The sequence below is a fragment of the Salmo salar genome, chromosome 22, assembly GCF_965601325.2.
Source record: "Salmo salar chromosome 22, fSalSal1, whole genome shotgun sequence".
In the NCBI taxonomy this organism is placed as follows: Eukaryota; Metazoa; Chordata; class Actinopteri; order Salmoniformes; family Salmonidae; genus Salmo; species Salmo salar.
Genome location: NC_138312.1, coordinates 15,740,944 through 15,763,149, shown reverse-complemented (window position 1 = coordinate 15,763,149; position 22,206 = coordinate 15,740,944). Strand labels below are relative to the sequence as shown.

Below are 22,206 nucleotides of genomic sequence, written 5' to 3'. Positions count from 1 at the left end.
TAATTAGATAAGTATTCACCCCCCTGAGTCAATACATGTTAGAAACACCTTTGCCAGCAATTATAGCTGTGAGTCTTCTTGAGTTAGTCTGTAACAGCTTTGCATACCTGAATTGTGCAATATTTTCCCAGTATTCATTTAAAAATTCTTCAAACTCTGTGAAAGTGTTGTGGGTCATGGTTACACAGCAATTTCCAAGTCTTGCCATAGATTTTCAAGACGATTTAAGTCAAAACTGTAACTCGGCCACTCTGGAACATTCACTGTCTTCTTGGTAAGTAACTCTGGTATAGATTTGGCCTTGTGCTTTTGGTTATGGTCCTTCTGAAAGTTGAATTAATCTCCCAGTGTCTGGTGTAAAGCAGACTGATGCAGGTTTTCCTCTAGGATTTTGCCTGTGCTTAGCTCCATCTCATTTATTTTTATAGTGAAAAACTCCCCAGTCTTTGCTGATGTAAAGCATATCAATACCATGATGCAGCCACCACCATGCTTGAAAATACGGAGGCGGTTATGCAGTGACGTCTTGTGTTGGATTTGCCGCAAACATAAGGCTTTACATTCAGGCCAAAAAGTGTATTCCTTTTCCGTGTTGTTTTGCCGTATAACTTCAGTGCCTTGTTGCATACAGGATGCACGTTTTGTGGTATTATTATTCTGTATATTTGCATTCTTATTTTCACTTTGTCATCTAAATCACTACTGTGTAGTAACTACAATGTTGTTGAGCCATACTGTGCTTGATATTCAATACCTGACTGAGGGACTTTATAGATGTTGTATGTATGGGGGACAGAAGAAGGGTAGTCATTCAAATATCATGTCGATCCCTATTATTTCACATGTAAGTTATTTACAGTCCATGTGATTTGATTTGTTAAGCCAAATTTTGCTCCTGACCTAGTTTAGGATTGCCTAAAACAAGGTGTTGAACACTTTTGCAGACTATATTTTAGTTATTACATTTGTATTACTTTGAAAACTTTGATATTATGGAGTATTTTGTGTAGATCAAAGACCAAAAAAAATCACAATAAAATCCATTTCAATCCAACTTTGTAACGCAACAAAATTTGAAGAAAGAAAATCAAGAGGGGGTGAAAGCGTATCGATACCCACTGTTTAGGCATCTGTGAGGGTTCCTGTCAAAATGCCACTCAACCTAGTCACAAGGACAAACTGAGAAAAAGCCTGTGCTTACAAGAGACATCACTAAGATCACTGAGTCACAGTTATTGCAAAGAACTACATAAAATTTGCAGTCTGCTAGAATAATTTGGTTCCGTCAGGTCTGCAGAGCAAAGAGGTATTCAGTACCTTCCACACTTAACCAGCTTAGACATGTCCTTGGACTGTTTTATTGAGTTAGGTCTTTGCATGTTATTGTTAAGGACCAAAGCATGTTGCATTCTGTTTAACTGCCGCATTGGCTTTATCCATTGAGTATCACACCTGGAACACCATATTATCAGAACATGAATTAAGGACTGGCATATAGCCACATAAGGACACTGTCACAGTTAGGTCGTTAAATAATCATTTGAATGTCAAATTTGACCTGTTTAGTTGTAATCTCTTTGGAGATGGGTGACATATTAGAATAGTAGAACAAATAAAATTAAAACAAATTGAAAAAAACAAAATAGTAAAATAATTTTCCCAGGATTTGTCAACCTCATCGATGTAGCCTAGTTATGGTGTAAATGAAATTCATACGGCATTATATTGATTTATTAGTGCCTGGATGCTGTAAGCGAGAAAGGGACTCGGGAGTCTTGTGGAAGGCAATCTCAGACATAATTATCCTGGTAGGAAGTCACATTGTTCTCAGTATGTTAAACTGCATACAAACATCAAGAGAAATCACAAGCTTATGCACAGAAAAAGTGTTCACTGAAAGAGGATGACAGAATTGAACTAGGGACAAACTACTGGTTGTGGAACTGTTTTACTTGTTATAATAGTCCATGTTACTGTTCTTAATATGACTCACAGCCTTAATGAGCTGACCACGAACTGTAGACCTCCCCCCCCTTAATTAACATAATTGTATTACCATTACCTGCCAGTGCAGCGTGAAGATTGATACCTTTACTTATAAAATGGTCTTTAATTATGTATGTCTTACGTACATGCTTTATTGTACTTTATCTGTGCTTTATCTGTCTTAGGCATACATTGACTCTGTACCGGTACCCTCCTGTATATCGTCTCACTGTTGTTATTTCACTGCTGCTCTTTAATTACTTGTTACTTTTATATCTTATTCTTATTCGTATTTTCCCCCTTTTTTTTTACTGCATTGTTGGTTAAGGGGCTCGTAAGTAAGCATTTCACTGTAAGGTTGAATTCGGCGCATGTGACTAATAACGTTTGATTTGATTTTGACCTAGTGGGCTCCCGAAGGCACCGCATCTCAGTACAAGAGGTGTCACTACAGTCTCTGGGTCGAATCCAAGTTGTATCACAACCGGCTGTGATTGGGAGTCCGATAGGGCGGCACACAATTGGCCCAGTCTCGTCCGGGTTTGGCCGGGGTAGGAAGTCACTGTAAATAAGAATTTGTTCTTAACTGACTTGACTAGTCAAATAAAAATAACTGCTGCATACCTATTTGAGATCCAAAACTGGGTTCCATGTTTATTCCATTCTTCAGTTCCCACAAATAAAGATGGTTTCCAAAAGCCGGGCCCAATTAATGTCTACAGTTTAGCCAGTGATTGATGGAGCTAGCCTCTGATAGTTCACGTCTCATATTGTTGTCTGGCGATACGGAGCACATTCCCTATTAATAAACCTGAGTGATTAATTGCAAAACCTCCCTCCTGTCTCCCCTCCCTTGTCATGTGTTGAAAAGGTGCCCTCCTAATTAGTCAAGCCTGATGGAGTGTCCATCCTCCCAGGGTCAAAACCAAGGATTCATATTCAGCCTTTTGTGTCAAGAATATTGGCTATTCACACCTAGATGGAAATGCAGTGAACTCAAATCAAATCCAATCCAATTTTATTTGTCACATACACATGGTTAGCAGATGTTAATGCGAGTGTAGCGAAATGCTTGTGGTTCTAGTTCCGACAGTGCGGTAATATCTAACAAGTAATCTAACAAATTCAAAACTACCTTATACACACAAATGTTAAGGGATGGAATAAGAATATGTACATATAAATATATGGATGAGCGATGGCCGTCTGGCAAAGGCAAGATGCAATAAATGGCATGAAATACAGTATATACATATGAGATGAGTAATGTAGGATATGTTAACATTATTAAAGTGTAATTATTTAAAGTGACTAGTGATACCTTTGTTAAATCCATTTATTAAAGTGATTTGGGTCTATATGTAGGCAGCAGCCTCTCTATGTTAGTGATGGCTGTTTAACAGTCTGATTGCCTTGAGATAGCTGTTTTTAAGTCTCTTGGTCCCAGCTTTGATGCACCTGTACTGACCTCGCCTTCTGGATGATGGTGGGATGAACAGGCCGTGGCTCAGGTGGTTGATGTCCTTGATGATCTTTTTGGCCTTCCTGTGACATCGGGTGCTGTAGATGTCCTGGAGGGCATGTAGTTTGCCCAGGTGATGCGTTGTGCAGACCGCACTACCCCTGGAGAGCCTTGCGGTTGAGGGTGGTGCAGTTGATACAGCCCGACAGGATGCTCTCGATTGTGCATCTGTAAAAATTTGTGAGGGTTTTAGGTGACAAGACAAATTTCTTCAGTCCCTTCTTCACCACGCTGTCTGTGTGGGTGGACCATTTCAGTTTATCCGTGATGTGTACGTCGAGGAACTTAAAACGTTCCACCTTCTCCACTATTGTCCCATCAATTGTGGATAGGGGGGTGCTCCCTCTGCTGTTTCCTGAAGTCTACGATCGTCTCCTTTGTTTTGTTGACTTTGAGTGAGAGGTTGTTTTCCTGACACCACACTCCGAGTGCCCTCACCTCCTCCCTGTAGGCTGTCTCATCGTTGTTGGTAATCAAGCCCACTACTGTTTTGTTGTCTGCAATCTTGATGATTGAGTTGGCGGCATGCATGGCCACGCAGTCATGGGTGAACAGGGAGTACAGGAGGGGGCTGAGCACACACCCTTGTGGAGCCCCAGTGTTGAGGATCAGCGAAGTGGAGATGTTGTTTCATACCTTCACCACCTGAGGGCGGCCCGTCAGAAAGTCCAGGACCCAATTGCCCCAGGCGGGGTTGAGACCCAGGGCCTTAAGCTTAATGATGAGCTTGGAGGGTACAATGATGTTGAATGCTGAGCTGTAGTCAGTGAACTGCATTCTTACATAGCTATTCCTCTTGTCCCGTTGGGATAAAGCAGTGTGCAGTGTGATGGCGATTGCATCATCTGTGGACCTGTTGGGGCGGCAGCCTTACGAGGGTTAACACATTTAAATGTCTTACTCATGTCGGCCAAGGAGAAGGAGAGGGGGAGCCTGCAGTCCTTAGTAGTGGGCCGCGTCGGTGGAACTGTGTTATCCTCAAAGCGGGCAAAGCGGGTGTTTAGCTTGTCTGGAAATCACGGATAAACCAGATTTGTAATTTAACTAGTTTAAGTTATAACTAGTATAATACCGCCTAGCTAGTGTTTTAACAACCTATCTACAGTACATGGCAATATGGTGGGAAAGTCCCGCCTATTTCCTGGATCATGTCCTGTATGGTTTTTGAATGGGCTTCAAGATGATAAAAAACGGTCATTTGAGATGTATGTGAAGTTCTATTCATATTTGTGGATTAATTGACTTCACCTGATGCCTTTCATAAAGGTTTTTAGGATTGCGTTGTCTTTTTCGTAATCGAAAACCTTCATAAAGGTCTCTATGAATATGAATACAATTTTACATATATCTTTTAAAAGGACTTTCCCAGCATATTAGTCTTAGATAATGTAAGCAGACATGCGAGCTATGAGAAAATGTTAGCTAAATATGCTAGCTAGTTAGCTAAGTTCAGTTAGTCAGCTAGATGTGCCTGTATAACTAAAGTTGCCTGTATAACTGCCAAATCTGGAAAAAAATGGTCAAGCTACTCAATTTAGCAAGCCAAAACTACTTTATAGTCACTTTCTCAGACAGCTCTCCAATTCTTAGTTCCTTAGTTGACAGTTCATCCATTGCACAATCATGTCTGTTGGCACCAAAATCAAAGCGACCTTTGAAGTTCGAGCCCGCTCACAGCTCCATCGCTATTGGTCAATCAATCAGAAAATAAATAAATAAACCAAACAATCAAGCGCTATCCACACATGTGCCCTAGAAAAGTACCAATCAGTATCCTGAGAGATTCTATGTGTACTTCTGAAGGTACAACATTATGTATACCTTTTACATTTTCGTACCCCAGGGAACAGTCCTGTGTTGACATCAAATTAAGATAAAACAGAATAATTCTAAATAAATTGCATATGCAATAAGCGAAAGCTAAAGTTAAAGCCGTGAACATGTCTTTGTGAAGAAATGAGAGGCTCACTTTACTTTACTGAGAGTGTTTACAAATAGAAGCAGTTGTTGGCATTCAGACGCTACGTTGGCCACTGTCTGACGAGCTTGGCATTTCTACTTAATTAGGAAAATGCACAGTGCCTACCTCTAATTACACAATATTGAGAGGAAGCACAGGCTGCCAATATTAATGACCTGATCCCAAGCCCAGTTCAAAATTGTCTGGAATCTCCCAAAGCCCTCGAAATGTCACCGGGAAAACAATGCACCAAATTCTAATTTTCACAATCAAGTGCAAGCATTTTTTGGAGCTGTGGTTAAATGAACCGACAGTATGTCAGAACAGCAATGATCAAATGCCTAAATACATTTGCAGAATGTCAGATCATTTTCTAACCTTTGTACCTTGATTGCATATCTTAGACCAACTTTTAAGAATCGTTAATTAAATACAATTGTCATCAATGAATACAAAATTCACTCAATGTAAAGTGTTTTGTTCACAGAACATCAACACGTTGTTCTAATCAGGAGAGAAAATATTGCAAATATGTTCAATGTTTTCGGCGATCAGTAAATACCGCTGCACAAAATTGCAAATGGCTTTATCAAGTAGAACATAGGGAAAGATCTAGGCAATGTTTTTTTTAATGTTATTTTTTTATTTTTTACATTGCTTAGATGCAGAGAATGAAGTTGAATTACTTCTAAGTAACTTTGGTTACTCCTAAGTCATCATCTCCCAAATGTTGACTTTCTATTACAGAGCATTGCTATGGCGTGGACTGAGGCCTATAAAGTATATTCATATCAGTTGTGTTCCTCCACTTTACGTATTCACCTTTCCTTATTTCTATTGGGGATTGTGGTTCTGCTTGTCGATGGAAAGTCTACTGATATCGTAGCAGACCAGCCTTTGTATTGAATATATGGAATTCCATTGTGATGATACTGATGAACGCATCCTGCACACAATACTCTTATTTTCATTTTCTTTTTGATCAGGAATTATATTTGATTTGATGTGTATAAAATTGTCTGGTGACATTTGCAGAAAAGCAGAGTAACTTCGCATAATTCTGCACCTTTGATAAAGCTATTCCGTCATAATTTAGTGACTGCAAAGAAAATATATTGATCTACTGGATATAAAAAAAAGAAAGACTAACTTTCTGTTTTGTCGGCTTAGACTGTATATTTGTATTAATCTTTTTGCAGTGTTCTTTTGATGAATGTATTTGCAATTTTGACAGTATCATTTAGTAATGATGAATGTATTTATGTTTTATGGGCAAATACATTTTGAAAAAGCATTTACTGTTTTGCAAAAGGCCACAGAGTTCTGAAAATCGGCAACATTGTTCGAAGAAATGCTTATATGCGACTGAAATAATGTTCAGCGTCCACTCGTTGAGTGTTTTTCTTTTGTGTTTTAGATGGAGACTAACAAAGAAATATGTAATTACGTGAAGCGATTAAAACGTAATGACATATACTGTATATAGCTAGTTTGCACAGATTACATTCCACTTGCTTGTATCTCCAAGCTATGTCCATTAGGTTAGGATAATCTAAAAACGAAGATGCACACAGTGTCTGGTGAATTGCGTTAGTTCACATTTAAATTCAACGTAATTAAGTGATTAAGCAATATATTGGCCGTGTGTGTGTGTTGAGCTACAGTAGTTAATATGGGCAGAAATGAAAGCTATTGAACACTGTAATCACTCTCTGATGGTGAACAGTGATTACACGCAGAAGCACTACTTTGTTCTATAATTTGCTATGGCAAAAGTAATCCTATTTGGATCCCACTGACTAAAAAGCCTTGCTTATCATTGATGTGTGAATCCCTGGAGCACAGCTTCCCCAAGATTTATTGAACTTTGCGATCCCTAAATTAGATTACATGAGGGAACTGCCTTCGACCCAATTAGGCATTCATATGCGTTACCCATGCATGTCAAAAAACACTGCATAATCCAGCACTTACATATCAGTAATTCTATCACCACTCCGAAATTGTGCCAAGATATCAAATTGATTTACAATGGCTATGTTAACAGCACTGAGTGGGGCTGCTGAAGACGATCAAACCTCAAATGGGTGCCAAATAATAAATCCCTGCTGTTTTCATTCTAAACGTCCCTTATGATGAATATTAAAAGGTCAAATGGTGCTGGAAAAGCATTAACTGTCTAATGTGTAAGTTGAAAAGACCACGCTGTAAGTCACATATGCAGTGCTTTAAAGAAAGAAGGGGATCTTGAACGCAAACAACTTGCTGCAGTAAACATTTTAACAGTTTATTAAGTTACAATTTTAGAAAACTCAACACAAACTCACAAAACAATGATTCACATGCACAATTTTAGTATACAAGACAAACCAGTTAGTTTTCAATATGAAAACGCAGTTCTATAGGTCAGTTATCTCATGGAGATCATGGATTAAATATCAGTATTAAAATCAAGGGCCACAAGTTGTATAAAATATCAGTAGGTTGTCTTTGTAGGCCAGCTTTAAAAATATATATGCAAGCTATTTACATTAGACCAAGTACATTTGTCAGAACTAAAGCGAATAGTTGAATAACCAAAATCAGTGTTTATCATATCAAGTTGAATCATTTAAAATCAAACTCAGTTGACCTGATGGCTAACATAACGGTCTTAGATTGCATTTAGTAATAATTAACAAAGTACAAGGCCAAAAAAGGTACAGCATTTTTCCTCTATTTTACAGTCAGCAGGGCATAACAAGGAACAAGTACTTAGAACTATAGCTACGTAGATTATAGGATAGTCTGGCCAAGTTTGATAAAGGACTAATTTGTAAATCCACATACTCTAGCATTGTGTGAGGGATGTGTACTGGTAAGTATACACTATTCTACTAACCAGCATACAGAAATAATGATCAGGTGATGGGTACAGGAATGAGGATAAGGTCTATGAGTTACACTATTTGGATTATACACTGTGTTACAAGGTTTTATCCTTGAAATGAACTGACATTGCACTGTACTTTTTTTTATATAGTAGTATTATTACACAGGCTTAGTCCACAGACAGTTTGACACCTAAAAAGCCTATTGTTCATCATTTGGAGAAAAAGAAAAGGCTATCACTGCTATATCAATGCATATCTTCAGCGTAGGATGGACGTTTTTTTTAAAAAAGGGCTGAAGAGTCAAAAAGACAAAGGAAAATGATTAGCTCCCTTTCTTAACCAACACATGACCATTAAACCTGGAATCCATAATGATGAAACTGCCATGTCCATTTGCGATATAACGACAATAAAGTTGAGGGCGGCAGGGTAGCCTAGTGGTTAGTGTTGGACTAGCAACCGGAAGGTTGCAAGTTCAAATCCCCGAGCTGACAAGGTACAAATCTGTCGTTCTGCCCCTGAACAAGGCAGTTAACCCACTGTTCCTAGGCCATCATTGAAAATAAGAATGTGTTCTTAACTGACTTGCCTAGTTAAAAACAAAAACAGCGAACACTGTTTTCTCATTGCACGCACAATAGGACAGCAGAGAATCGTGATATTTTTTACCACGATGCTGGATGCACCTCTCTTCCGTTTCAAAAACAAAACAATAACAAATGTGCCGGGGGCGAACAGGGGTGCCGTTTTCCCTTATGCGGATTTCAGCTTTAACGAGGAACAAAATGCTGTTCATTTTCATATGAAAGTCAGTAAGATCACTTATAAACGTGGAGCCGTTTGAATCCATTAAAAGTTCTTCGTAGGGGGATGATACCTAAAACACCAGTTTCTCATAGTAGCTCTTATTAAAAAAAACATGTACTGTATATTACATTGTGTTCTTATGATTTTAACTTTGAGTGGGGAAGGACATCTGTAACATCTCCAACTGTACCCAACAAAAACTTGCGCAACAGGAAGCCCCGGCATCAATCAATCAAGCATCTGAATTGTGACAGCTGCAATAACGGGGCAGGAAAATCAATATCCTATTGACTGGGCTGCAGCAGTCTAATCAAAGAGCACAGGCCTTTATGAAACCACTGAAGGAGCAGATAGGCTGATTGTGTCTGCTATTTGGGCTTTACGGGCCTCTAGGGACTGCACACCTGTTCTGGTGGCTGAGCAGGGACACAGTCACACAGTCACCTTGGATCAGTTCCTTGTGCTTTCATTCGACTTTGGGAAATGAGTGCAAACGCAGACGACGGGGACAGTCTCACAACAATGTAATCATAGCTCAGCCAGCCCTAATCAGTCCCAAGTTCAGTGAAGGCACGGTTCTTTATAGCAGTCGTCGAGTGTTTACTACAAGTCCAAACTTACACCAGTGGCCCCAGAATGATGACTTATGATGGAGGACCCATCAGACAACAACATGAACAGGAACTAGTTTCTCACTCAACATCAGGCTAATCGAAGTACTTTGATAGAGTACTGTAGCAGTTACTGTGTCTAGACTAGCAGCTCAGGATGTACTTCATTGTGCGCAGAGAGGGACATTATGACAGCAGCCAACCTTTTCCCTCTATTTCCAGTCAAAGCTCCTTTAACGTTACATCATTTATTTAGAGGCTTTAATAGCTGCTAAATTGTGCTGCAGATCCAATCATAGATGTATTATTCACAGGATCTCACCAGACCATGAACGTAGACCAAACTTCCACACTACATACAGTCGGATCCATCTCTACTTCTATAAAGTTTTCAACCCATTGTTATATATCAGGTGTTCCAGTATATAATTCAAATTGGAATCATCAACCCATTTCCATTAACGGGGTTCACATTCACACCATTCAGTTACTTCGTTTCTATCTGTCTGATAATTCATTTGCAAAAACTGACCCAGAAAGAATGTATATGTCCCTCAATTTGTAATATGAAAGATATGCATGTGCAGTGAAGGCACTCATATGTCCTGTACTCAAACATGTATATTTTATATATATTTTGCAGACCGGCGATCTGAATTCTGGATAATCGGTAAGGTCATAAATGATAGACTTATTTAGCATTTAGAGGTCATTTGAATGCAGAATATAACAAGTGGCAACACCACATGATTCTATTCCTTCTGGAACCTTAACATTTCACAGAATTCATTGTGATTTGCATCAATTATTTAGTGGAGCTTGAGATACAGACCAAAATGCCAAGTCCCATCAGCTTGTTGTAGAGAGGGGGTCTAAAGCTCAATAGCCAACAGCTCTGTAAGATGCCTAATACTATTTCACTACGCAGAGATGAGTGGGCTAGAGGCACAAGTAATCGATCTGGTATCCAGCCCTGGTCCTGATGAGTTAACACAACTCAAAACACAAAACATACAAGGTAAGGTTCTAGCTGCAGTTACAAAAATCACTTGATAGAATATTTTATGATTCGGTTCACCAAGTAAAACTGGTTTTATCTGCTATAGCGGCCAATTTACAATAAGTCTGGGCATGTTGTCAGCTGCATAACTTAGTATATTTTTTTTAACCTTTTGAAGTTCTACTTCTTCAACTTCTTATAATAATAACCCAAAATGCCATCTACAGTTAGCTACTATATCAAAGGACATCTGACCCATATAAACCAAAACACATCTCTCCGTTGAGCAGCTGACCCTACAATTACAAATGTATGTGAACATACTGTACCTCCATCTGGTAAAACCATTTTTTAAAACCTCAGATTACCTCTGAAAGACCAATAAATGAATGAAATAAAGACAATGAAACCTTTTTTTTTCGTCAACTACTTTGGTATCTACATGGATTTAAGGCATTAGTATTCTTCAAGGATCAGTATCAAACATATAGAATGTAGACATCACTACTCCCAAATCGAAGTATATTCCATTGGCAAAAAAAAAAAAAACACTTCCAAAATGTTTTTACAGCATGACGGCACTTATGACATGAGAGGAAATACTGTAAAATATAATGTACACAAATTCACGTTTTTCTATCGGCCCGTTATTTAAAATCCTCAATGCACGGCCCTTTTAAAATTCCTGTTCTGTCCAGCACTGCCACAGAGGGTTTTCACCCGTTGCCCCTTCCGACTGAGGGTGAATGCAGGAGCAGGCTCCTAGAGGAGAGGGAGAGAGAGGAGGGTCGGTAGGAGGGCTGTGACCAGGCATCACCAGGAGAAGCTGAGGAGGATGAGAGCACTGACGAGGACTGCAGAGAGATGAGACGGCGACAGCAGACTAAGCCGAGACACTCCCGAGCCCTGTGCGCCCATGCCTGAAACCACAAACCACCAGTTAGAGAGAAGCTCTTCAAGAACTTAAAATTCCACTTAAAAAAAAAAAAGCAAAAAGCGGGGCATTTTCTGTCTCTATCTGCAAAATTGGCTGACAAGTCGTCATAAATCAAAGAGTAACTGTGAATTATATAGTGCTTCCATATCTCCATTATTAATGACTTTCAACAGGATAGGCCATTAAAGTATACAGATATGATAAGGCTTATATCACATTAGAGAGCAGATCTCTTTAGAGAAAACTGAACACCGTTTCAATTTTGCACAGCGGGGGGGGGGGGGGCATTCTATTATTTTACACGCAGCCGAGCTGTGCAGTCAACAAGGAATAATAACCCAATGGCAGAGATGGATTGCACCGTACATGCATTTTTAAAAAGGTTTCTTGCACCCAAAAAAAAAGTATATTACACATGGTCGAAGAGGGGTGCAACGAGGCCAAAATAAATGTTCTGTTTGGCCGATTGAATCATCGCCAAAACTTGATCAATGGACACAGGAAGAGGAGAGAGAGGAGATGGCTAGCGTACTTAATTTGTGGATGTGGATGGGTTCGCTGCCCACACCTTCACCGCCCTCACTCAGGGCCTTGATCTGGATCAGGTAGTTGTCGTTGGGAGACAGCGTCAGCTCCATCCTGGTTTTGTTTGTTATGATGCTGTTTACCTCATTATCCCGGTGTCTTCTCAACAGCACCTAGAAACAGCAATGCAAAACCCCAAAATACAAAAATGTAGCAACACACAGTAACTTTGCAAAACACACAACCTCAAAATGAAAGATTGGCTAAAAGGGGCGGTGAGGAGTGGGGGAATTCAAACTAGGAGAGTGACTAGATTTTGCTGATTGGATGATAAGATGAATCCTGATGCTTTGTGACAGTACAGTGCGGCTGGCTGATTGAAGCAATGGATGTTCTGTCCCTGTGGACAACCCTACCAATATGAGCCACTAATTATCAATATGGCTGAGTTGACCAGAGGCGATGGTATTGAATACACTTCCTTCATTACACCCCCCCACCAACCTCCTACTCCCTGCTTCTTCCTTTTTTCAAATCAAACAACCCACACAAAGCAGCACTAATTGAAAGATTGCGTTTGAGATGGTTTTGTTGTATTTTACAAAATAATAGAGTTACAGTGACATGAGACGTACAAGATATCCGATGACCTCTGCCTCCGTCTCCATGGCTATGACAGGATCCCAGTGCAGAGTGAGCAGAGAGCCAATCATGGTCCACTCTACGTTCAGAGGAGGCTGGCCAGGTGCTGAGAGAGGGTAGTGATGAAGAAAGAGGGAAGAAAAGAGAGATGCTCATATACAGTAATATGTGTATGCTTGAAAAAAAGAAAAAGAGTTTCTGTTCTGCTTACATTTTGAAGTTGAACGTACAATAGATACAAAACCACCGACGAGATTCACTCACGTGGCTTCTTGGTGGTGGCGTTTATGGGTGTAGACTGTGGCCCTGTCCCAGCAGTGTTAAAGGTACACAAAGCCAAGTAATACTGTGTGTTGGCTTTCAGTCCAGTCACGTTGACTGCTGAGTAGTTAGCAGAGATTCTCACTTTGCCTACTGTGTCAGGCTTGGTGTCATCTTCCCAATACACCACCTGTTTACCAATGGAAAGAAAACAACAAGAGGTTGAGACATCAGACAGGAAAAATTCAATCCTAGCCATGGGGACTTTTATTAACTCACACAAGTGATTCATTTCATCACATTATTAGAACTCACTCCTCCTCATCTAATCTGTAATGCCATTTAGTGTGCAGTAGGGGACTGGCTTCCCACTGAATAATACATTTTTCAATATCTAGGTCCTCGATTGCTGATACACCCTCCTCTCGACCCTATGGTCATTCTACAAAGGCACTAATAGTAACCCTAAAAGTAGAATATGACAAAGTGCTTGTGTGACAAAGTTTAAGGATGTTCTGTCCATAATATGTTTTATATCTGCTCTTTTTTTGGTAAAAGAAAATATATTCCCCTCACGAATTTGTACTTTCAATGAGTAAAATACAGTTTCTGTACTTAGAAATGAACACATCCAGCAACAGCATGGATGAATATTGTATTCTCTTTAACACGAGGCACAGTGCTTAATTACTTCCCTTGAGCGTATTAACTTTCAATTAACGATGCAGGTGAAGAGATTTTTGATTAAGCAAATGAAATAATCCGATGCTAGTTTAGGGTCATATACAATATTCAAGTCTCTGGTATTAAGTGACAGAGTTAAGTCAATACATAATTAGAGAGAGAAAAGTGAAGTCCACCCTCACTCCTGTATTCCTGGTATTGCTATGAAACTAAATGAATCTATTAGATACTATTTTTCACCCCAAAACAATATACTGTTCTGGAGTTAAAAACTAGCCCCATACTGTAGATGATGGGCCTATTATTGTGCAAATCAGTTTAGACCTATCCTGCATGTTTGGCTACTAAAACAAACAACACTAATGCATCTGTCTATGATATCTTTCAGAATCCTATGACCTCCACTGTACCCAATGCCTAAGGTTTAAGATGCATAACAACAGCTCTCCTCTGTAAAAGCCTCTCTCTCTCTCAAATCCTTTTTGGTGACATGATAACACTATTGTATCTACACAATATAGCCATTGCCATGGCAACCATGGGTTTTGTGCCGAGGGGCAGGGGTGAGAGGGATTGAAAGACCACTGGGGAAAAATGTGTTCTTAAATGGATGGATGATAGCTATCCTCATCAGGTTTCAGAAGTCTCTGGTGGGTGGTCTTCAGAGCAGCAGTGTCTAAAGTGTAAATCATAGTCCGCAGGAAGCTGAGACGCGATAGTTTGGTGTCCCAATGTGACATAGCTAGGCGGCTCTGAGAGCACTATCCGAGCGAGACGCACAGCTGAACGGGCACCTCCCCACAATTCCCAACCAACGCAGCTTTGGTACGCATCCTCTATTCATTTGAATGTGTTGACACTAGTTGGAGAAATTGCTTGAGTAGTCTAAAAGTATGAAAGCCAACGGTCTAATATTCTAGAACACTGCTGTGTGTTTTGGACTATGATAAACCCTTAAGCAACACCCACTCTCTGAGGGTGTCTCAGGGGGAGTGGGATATACACGAAAAATAACATTTCCATTTCACCAAACACTGTACATGTTACACACATGTACATTTGTGAAACAAGACAAATATAAGCACCCTTTTTGACCTTTAACCAAAGTGATATATATATATATATATACTGCTCAAAAAAATAAAGGGAACACTTAAACAACACATCCTAGATCTGAATGAAAGAAATAATCTTATTAAATACTTTTTTCTTTACATAGTTGAATGTGCTGACAACAAAATCACACAAAAATAATCAATGGAAATCCAATTTATCAACCCATGGAGGTCTGGATTTGGAGTCACACTCAAAATTAAAGTGGAAAACCACACTACAGGCTGATCCAACTTTGATGTAATGTCCTTAAAACAAGTCAAAATGAGGCTCAGTAGTGTGTGTGGCCTCCACGTGCCTGTATGACCTCCCTACAACGCCTGGGCATGCTCCTGATGAGGTGGCGGATGGTCTCCTGAGGGATCTCCTCCCAGACCTGGACTAAAGCATCCGCTAACTCCTGGACAGTCTGTGGTGCAACGTGGCATTGGTGGATGGAGCGAGACATGATGTCCCAGATGTGCTCAATTGGATTCAGGTCTGGGCCAGTCCATAGCATCAATGCCTTCCTCTTGCAGGAAATGCTGACACACTCCAGCCACATGAGGTCTAGCATTGTCTTGCATTAGGAGGAACCCAGGGCCAACCTCACCAGCATATGGTCTCACAAGGGGTCTGAGGATCTCATCTCGGTACCTAATGGCAGTCAGGCTACCTCTGGCGAGCACATGGAGGGCTGTGCGGCCCCCCAAAGAAATGCCACCCCACACCATGACTGACCCACCGCCAAACCGGTCATGTTGGAGGATGTTGCAGGCAGCAGAACATTCTCCACGGCGTCTCCAGACTCTGTCACGTCTGTCACGTGCTCAGTGTGAACCTGCTTTCATCTGTGAAGAGCACAGGGCGCCAGTGGCAAATTTGCCAATCTTGGTGTTCTCTGGCAAATGCCAAACGTCCTGCACGGTGTTGGGCTGTAAGCACAACCCCCACCTGTGGACGTCGGGCCCTCATACCACCCTCATGGAGTCTGTTTCTGACCGTTTGAGCAGACACATGCACATTTGTGGCCTGCTGGAGGTCATTTAGCAGGGCTCTGGCAGTGCTTCTCCTGCTCCTCCTTGCACAAAGGCGGAGGTAGCGGTCCTGCTGCTGGGTTGTTGCCCTCCTACGGCCTCCTCCACGTCTCCTGATGTACTGGCCTGTCTCCTGGTAGCGCCATCATGCTCTGGACACTACGCTGACAGACACAGCAAACCTTCTTGCCACAGCTCGCATTGATGTGCCATCCTGGATGAGCTGCACTACCTGAGCCACTTGTGTGGGTTGTAGACTCCGTCTCATGCTACCACTAGAGTGAATGCACCGCCAGCATTCAAAAGTGACAAAAACATCAGCCAGGAAGCATAGGAACTGAGAAGTGGTCTGTGGTCCCCACCTGCAGAACCACTCCTTTATTGGGGGTGTCTTGCTAATTGCCTATAATTTCCACCTGTTGTCTATTCCATTTGCACAACAGCATGTGAAATTTATTGTCAATCAGTGTTGCTTCCTAAGTGGACAGTTTGATTTCACAGAAGTGTGATTGACTTGGAGTTACATTGTGTTGTTTAAGTGTTCCCTTTATTTTTTTGAGCAGTGTATATATATGTGTACAGGTAATTGCCAAAATAAAGGAAACCCCAACATAAAGTGTCTCAATAGTGTGTTGGGCCACCACGAGCCAGAACAGCTTCAATGCACCTTGGCATAGATTCTACAAGTGTCTGGAACTCTACTGGAGCAGTGCGACAACAGAAATTCTATAATTTGGTGTTTTGTTGATGGTGGTGGAAAACACTGTCTTAGGCGCCGCTCCAGAATCTCCCATAAGTGTTCAATTTGGTTGACATCTGGTGACTGAGATGGCCATGCCCTATGGTTTACATTGTTTTCATGCTCATAAAACCATTCAGTGACTACTCGTGCCCTGTGGATGGGGGCATTGTCATGAGGCATAGCCATGGCCTGCCCAGCATTTTTGACCTTATGCATGATGTGATGTTAATTTCTTAATTAACTTAGGAACCACACCTGTGTGGAAGCACCTGCTGTCAATATTCTTTGTATCCCTAATTTACTCAAGTGTTTCCATTATTTTTGTAGTTACCTATAGGTACAGGTACAGGTACAGGAGTGAACATAATACTATTTACAAGATGTTGTCAACATTACAGAAGTTCTCATGATATCTTATTCAGTGAAATGTTACAGAACACAGCACTCCAGAGAATATTTCAAGAATCATCTTAAAATAGTTTAAATAAAGCTACTGATTTACAGATAAACATTAGAAATGGCATCAGAATGTGTCTGGCCGTGTCCGAAATCTGTCTCGCCTACTACTTACTAAAACTACATGATGTGTACTATTCATACCACATACTATTAAGAACATACTGTTTAGTCAAAACAGATGCAGTAAGCAACAAATATCAACCTATTAGGCTCACCCATCCTGGGAATGCTTCATCTAATGCGCTATTGCATTGATTTTACGCCATTTGTTCGTTTGGCGTAGCGCGTCATCTTATCTCATTCTCAGCTGATTATCAGTCGTTGTCAAACACACGTGAGTCTGGAAAGGTGATTCTCTTCCTCAAAAGCGTTCAGCAAATTCTACTCGATAAAAAGGCCGAAATGAGTATAACCTGGCATTTAAAGAATACTTGAAATGTCACATACTATAAACCGTTTTATTTTCACATACCTAAAATGCCGACTATTTAGAATGCAAGTATGGTTATTTATTGAGCAAATTGAGAGAATCCTACCTCATAACCCAGCACTCTTTCAGGGGTGGCAGGGAGGGCTTCCCAGATCACTTCAATTTGAGCTGCAGACACACTCCTGCCCCAAACCCTCTTAGGAGCCTCACTGGGGACTGCAGAAATAGAGAGCTGGTGAGCACCACTCACTCAATACCATCAAACACACTAATAGGAAGCAGAAGCAGGCAGAGAATAGACCTGTAGTTTCACTGGAGAGAGCTATATTGCTTGGGCTTGGTTTTTAATGGGATCTGTGACTGACATAAGGGAAGACTATCTTCACGGCAAATTCAATTAACACAGTACCTCACTGACAGCCCAGTGTAGTAAGTGTCAGCTAGGATTTCCTGTAATCTACCTCTGCAATAACAATAACTAATATCAAGTTGAAACTCCCAGCTTGAGAGGGGGAAAAGTGTCTGAACCAACTTATTTCATCATTACTATTCAAGGTCGTGCCTCCAGAATAAAAAAGATTAGGAGCTGTTTGAACATGGTTCCACTGGCTGCCGTTGCCTTTACCTTCCTCTGCTGAAAACACTGTGGCTATGGAACTGAACGGCCCCTCCCCGCGGTTGTTGTATGCCCCAACCTTCACATCGAACGGTGAGAAGGCCGGGATGGTGTCGTTGCGGAAGACGTATCGGGCGAGCCCAGGCGTGGAGATGACCGCTCGCGTCCAAGTGACGGCACCCAGCGGCCGGAAGGCGATGATGTAACCGAAGCCCTCTCCATTCTGCAGTTCCTCAGGCACGGGCTGGGAGCGAAACACAAAACTATAGTGATATTAAAACGCATACAGACAAAGACACTGACACCCCTGCCTTTGTCCTCAAGCACCCGCCAAAGAGGGCTTCAACACGAGCTGCAATGATTAGATGCAGCGTTTTCCCCCCCTACACCACAACCCACAGATCCTTTTCTCCCTGCATTGGTACATCATTGTGGATGAAGTGGGCTTCAAAGAAACAATCTCTTTCCCTGAGTTGAATCAGAAGGGAGAGGCTGGCTCTAGTGCAGGTCATAAAATTGCTCCATTCAATTCTGCACAATTAAGCAAAACCATTACCAGGCTATGGAGAGAGCAGCAAAACCATTACCAGGCTATGGAGAGAGCAGTAAAACCTGACAGATGACTTACCTCCCAAGTTATCACTAATTCAGATTTTGTGCCGCCTCCGCCTCCAACATCAGTGGGAGCTGTATCAGGCACTGTAAGGCAAAGCCCAAAGGAAAGCAATTAGCACAGCTGAACTACAGGTCTATAAGTCTAGCCCCACGACAGTTTTAAAATGCATCCACAATATTTTTTTCATTTTACACACCACAACTTCTCCCATGATACGAGCGACCCAACATGTTCTGGAGTATATCCTCCTACTCGAATACCAAGTCTCACAATGAATAAACAACTTTGTTTTTGATTTAGCTGTTAAGTTTAATAGTCAGAAAACGCCATTTTACTTGACAACTGTTTTGTGCGTGGCTCTGCACAAAAGATTTGCGGATCACTCATGTGCATCCTGATGTGTATTTACCCAAAGTAAATGGTCCATCACATTTAATCTGTAACATTAGCAACTGGTTCAACCAGCATTTAAAGTCAGATGTCAGGGTTCTGTGTATATCACTTTGTGTGTGTGTGTGTGTGTGTGTGTGTGTGTGTGTGTGTGTGTGTGTGTGTGTGTGTGTGTGTGTGTGTGTGTGTGTGTGTGTGTGTGTGTGTGTGTGTGTGTGTGCGTGTGTGTGTCTACATATGTATTTTAGAGAGAGTAGAGGTGTGACACTCACTGGCATCCTCTGTCCTGGTCTTGGCTGAGGCTGGACTAGGCTCTCCCATGCCCACACTGTTGCGGGCCACCACCCGGAACTCATACTCCACCCAGGCATTCAGACCCACTACAGTGGCTGTCAACGTGTTGCCATTGATCTCCTCAGGAACTGGAAGTGGAAAGGAGAGCGTTCAACATTACCATCTACATAAGCATGGCTAAGGTGTGCTCTGTTCTGTACTGTATGCTAGGTGCATTTGCTACCTGTGTCTACAGCTTGCCAGCCCACAGTGAAGGGTGTCCTGGCCTGGATGATGTAGCCGGTGATAGGGCTGCCGTTGTCCCTACCAGGTTTCCAGGAGAGCTGGGCAGTGCTATCTGTGATCTCCTCCACCGCTACAGTGTCCGGGGACCCGGGGGGACCTGACTCAATCAGACAATTAGCAAAGTGAGCCTCCACACCAGTCTCACAACACCAGCACCACCCCTCCCATTCCCAACTCATTATGCTCTTGCCTTTACTGCTGACCCTGTTAGATATCAAGGCCATCACACTCCATCTAATTAAGGGCTGTGTCCTTGGTCCGGCTTCACAGGGGCCTTTAATTCAGACGTGTGATATGTGAGGCTGAGAAGTGATTATGAACACAGGATCACTAACACCGAACAGGGACATGGGAGGGGTACATTTGTGAAGAGAGAAAAAGCGAGAGAAAGAGTTAGAGATTGAGAGAGAGACAGTGAGCGAGACAGAGATACAGTGAGTGAGACAGAGACAGTGAGTTAGAGAGAGACAGTGAGTGAGGCAGAGATGCAGCAAGATTGAGAATTACAGCAAATATGTGACCCGCTTCAGGAAGCTAGGCATTTGTCGCACGTCACTACTTCACAGGAGAGGCCTTTGAACATACACTATCGTTCAAAAGTTCGGGGTCACATAGAAATGTCCTTGGTGTTAAAGAAAATGTAAAAAAATTGTCCATTAAAATAACATCACATTGATCAGAAATACAGTGTAGACATTGTTAATGTTGTAAATGACTATCTATTTTAATTGGAAACGGCTGATTTTTAATGGAATATCTACATAGGCGTACAGAGGCCCACTATCAGCAACCATCACTCCTGTGTTCCAATGGCACGTTGTGTTAGCTAATCCAAGTTTATCATTTTAAAAGGTTAATTGATCATATGAAAACCCTTTTGCAATTATGTTAGCAGAGCTGAAAACTGTTGTGCTGTTTAAAGAAGCAATAAAACTGGCCTTCTTTAGACTAGTTGAGTATCTGGAGCATCAGCATCTGTGGATTCGATTACAGGCTCAAAATGGCCAGAAACAAATAACTTTCTTCTGAAACTCGTCAGTCTATTTACAACATTAACAATGTCTACACTGTATTTATGATCAATTTGATGTTATTTTAATGGACCAAAAAAAAATATTTCAAGAACAAGGACATTTCAAAGTGACCCCAAACTTTTGAATGGTAGTGTATATTTTTATCAAAGTGCGTTTTTTGGCAGAAATGCCTTCTATTGCATGTGAACTTTAATGTGCCTCAATAACAAACTGGTATGCCATCTGTATATACGAATACAATTGTTAAATTACGAGCATAGTTGGTTTAGCTAAGGAAAAAGACAGGAACTGTCCCGCTAGCCATGATTGTCTAAGATAATGGAAGGGCTGGACATGCTGGGAGATGAGTTTGGATTGGTCTGCCATGTAGCATGCCTCTGTCTATAACGTGAGCTGCTCAGTATACGTTGATAGTCCTTTCTATCACAGTGTTTTTTTAAAGATATAATGTTAGCCATTGAGAACTACAAAAGTTTTGCTACTTTTCTCAACAACATTGATGCCCTGAATTTAGGCGCTATCAACAGATCAGTTGGAAAAAGTTGTGATGGACTACTTTCTGCACACGTCACAGTCAGTGTGAACCGGAGTGACTTGACAACGCTGGCCAAACAAGATGAAGCTACAAATGACCCATCAAGTCAGCCAGGTGTGTCGGGGTGATTGCGGACATCTATTGTATTTCATGAACATGTGTACATGTCTAGACAATAGGGACCCATCCACTTAGCTAGATGTGGCTGGGAGGTGGTTATAGCATTTCCTTCACATGACAATTCATTTATACAAGTGTGTCTGGGTAAGCGTCATCTAATAATTATAAAATATTTATACAATATTTTTATCTGGACACTTTCTGCTTTTGATATTGCTACTATGCAAGTAACCATTTCACTGCACTGTTTACACCTTCTGTATCCTGTGCATGTGACAAATACATTTGATTTGATATAGTGTGTTTACCATTGAAGGCAATGTGAAGAACAACATGACCTGCACCAAATTCAGATTAGGATATAGGCCAAGGACTAGATAAAGTGTATTTTTACCTGGAGTTTTTACTTATTGTTGGCTACTACTTTTACCACTTTTAGTATTAAAAACTTTGGTTGTTTAGTACACTACTCACTCTGTTTAGCACATGCCCTCACATGTGAATCCTTAAAGAGATGGGATGGGTTTAAGACGGTGTGAATGATGTTGAATGGGTGTAGACAAAGAAGAGCTCTCCATTAGGTGTATCAAAAAATTCAAGGGCCATTTTCTCAAAAGTGTGGCTACAAGTTTATCCACTTTTAAAGCAGAATTCCTTTCACATTGTTCCTTAACTGCTGTTGATGATATACAATTTTCTAGCGCTGAGTGTCTTTTATCCAATGTAAAAAACACCATAAGATTTTTTG

At 41.1% G+C, this 22,206-nt stretch overlaps 1 protein-coding gene across 1 annotated transcript in view; it reads right to left on the bottom strand.

Moving 5' to 3' along the window:
- Positions 1-7,741: 7,741 nt before the first annotated feature.
- Positions 7,742-22,206, bottom strand: part of LOC106582848 (contactin-3) — a 75,678-nt gene continuing 61,213 nt past the window's right edge. The window contains exons 15-23 of the mRNA XM_014166370.3: positions 19,708-19,866; positions 19,463-19,612; positions 18,813-18,883; positions 18,194-18,428; positions 17,675-17,784; positions 13,128-13,314; positions 12,857-12,969; positions 12,229-12,394; positions 7,742-11,679 (exon numbers count right to left, since the gene is read on the bottom strand). Of these exons, the coding sequence (XP_014021845.1) occupies positions 11,573-11,679; positions 12,229-12,394; positions 12,857-12,969; positions 13,128-13,314; positions 17,675-17,784; positions 18,194-18,428; positions 18,813-18,883; positions 19,463-19,612; positions 19,708-19,866 (1,298 nt within the window). The 3' untranslated portion in view covers positions 7,742-11,572. The remainder of the gene's footprint in view (positions 11,680-12,228; positions 12,395-12,856; positions 12,970-13,127; positions 13,315-17,674; positions 17,785-18,193; positions 18,429-18,812; positions 18,884-19,462; positions 19,613-19,707; positions 19,867-22,206) is intronic.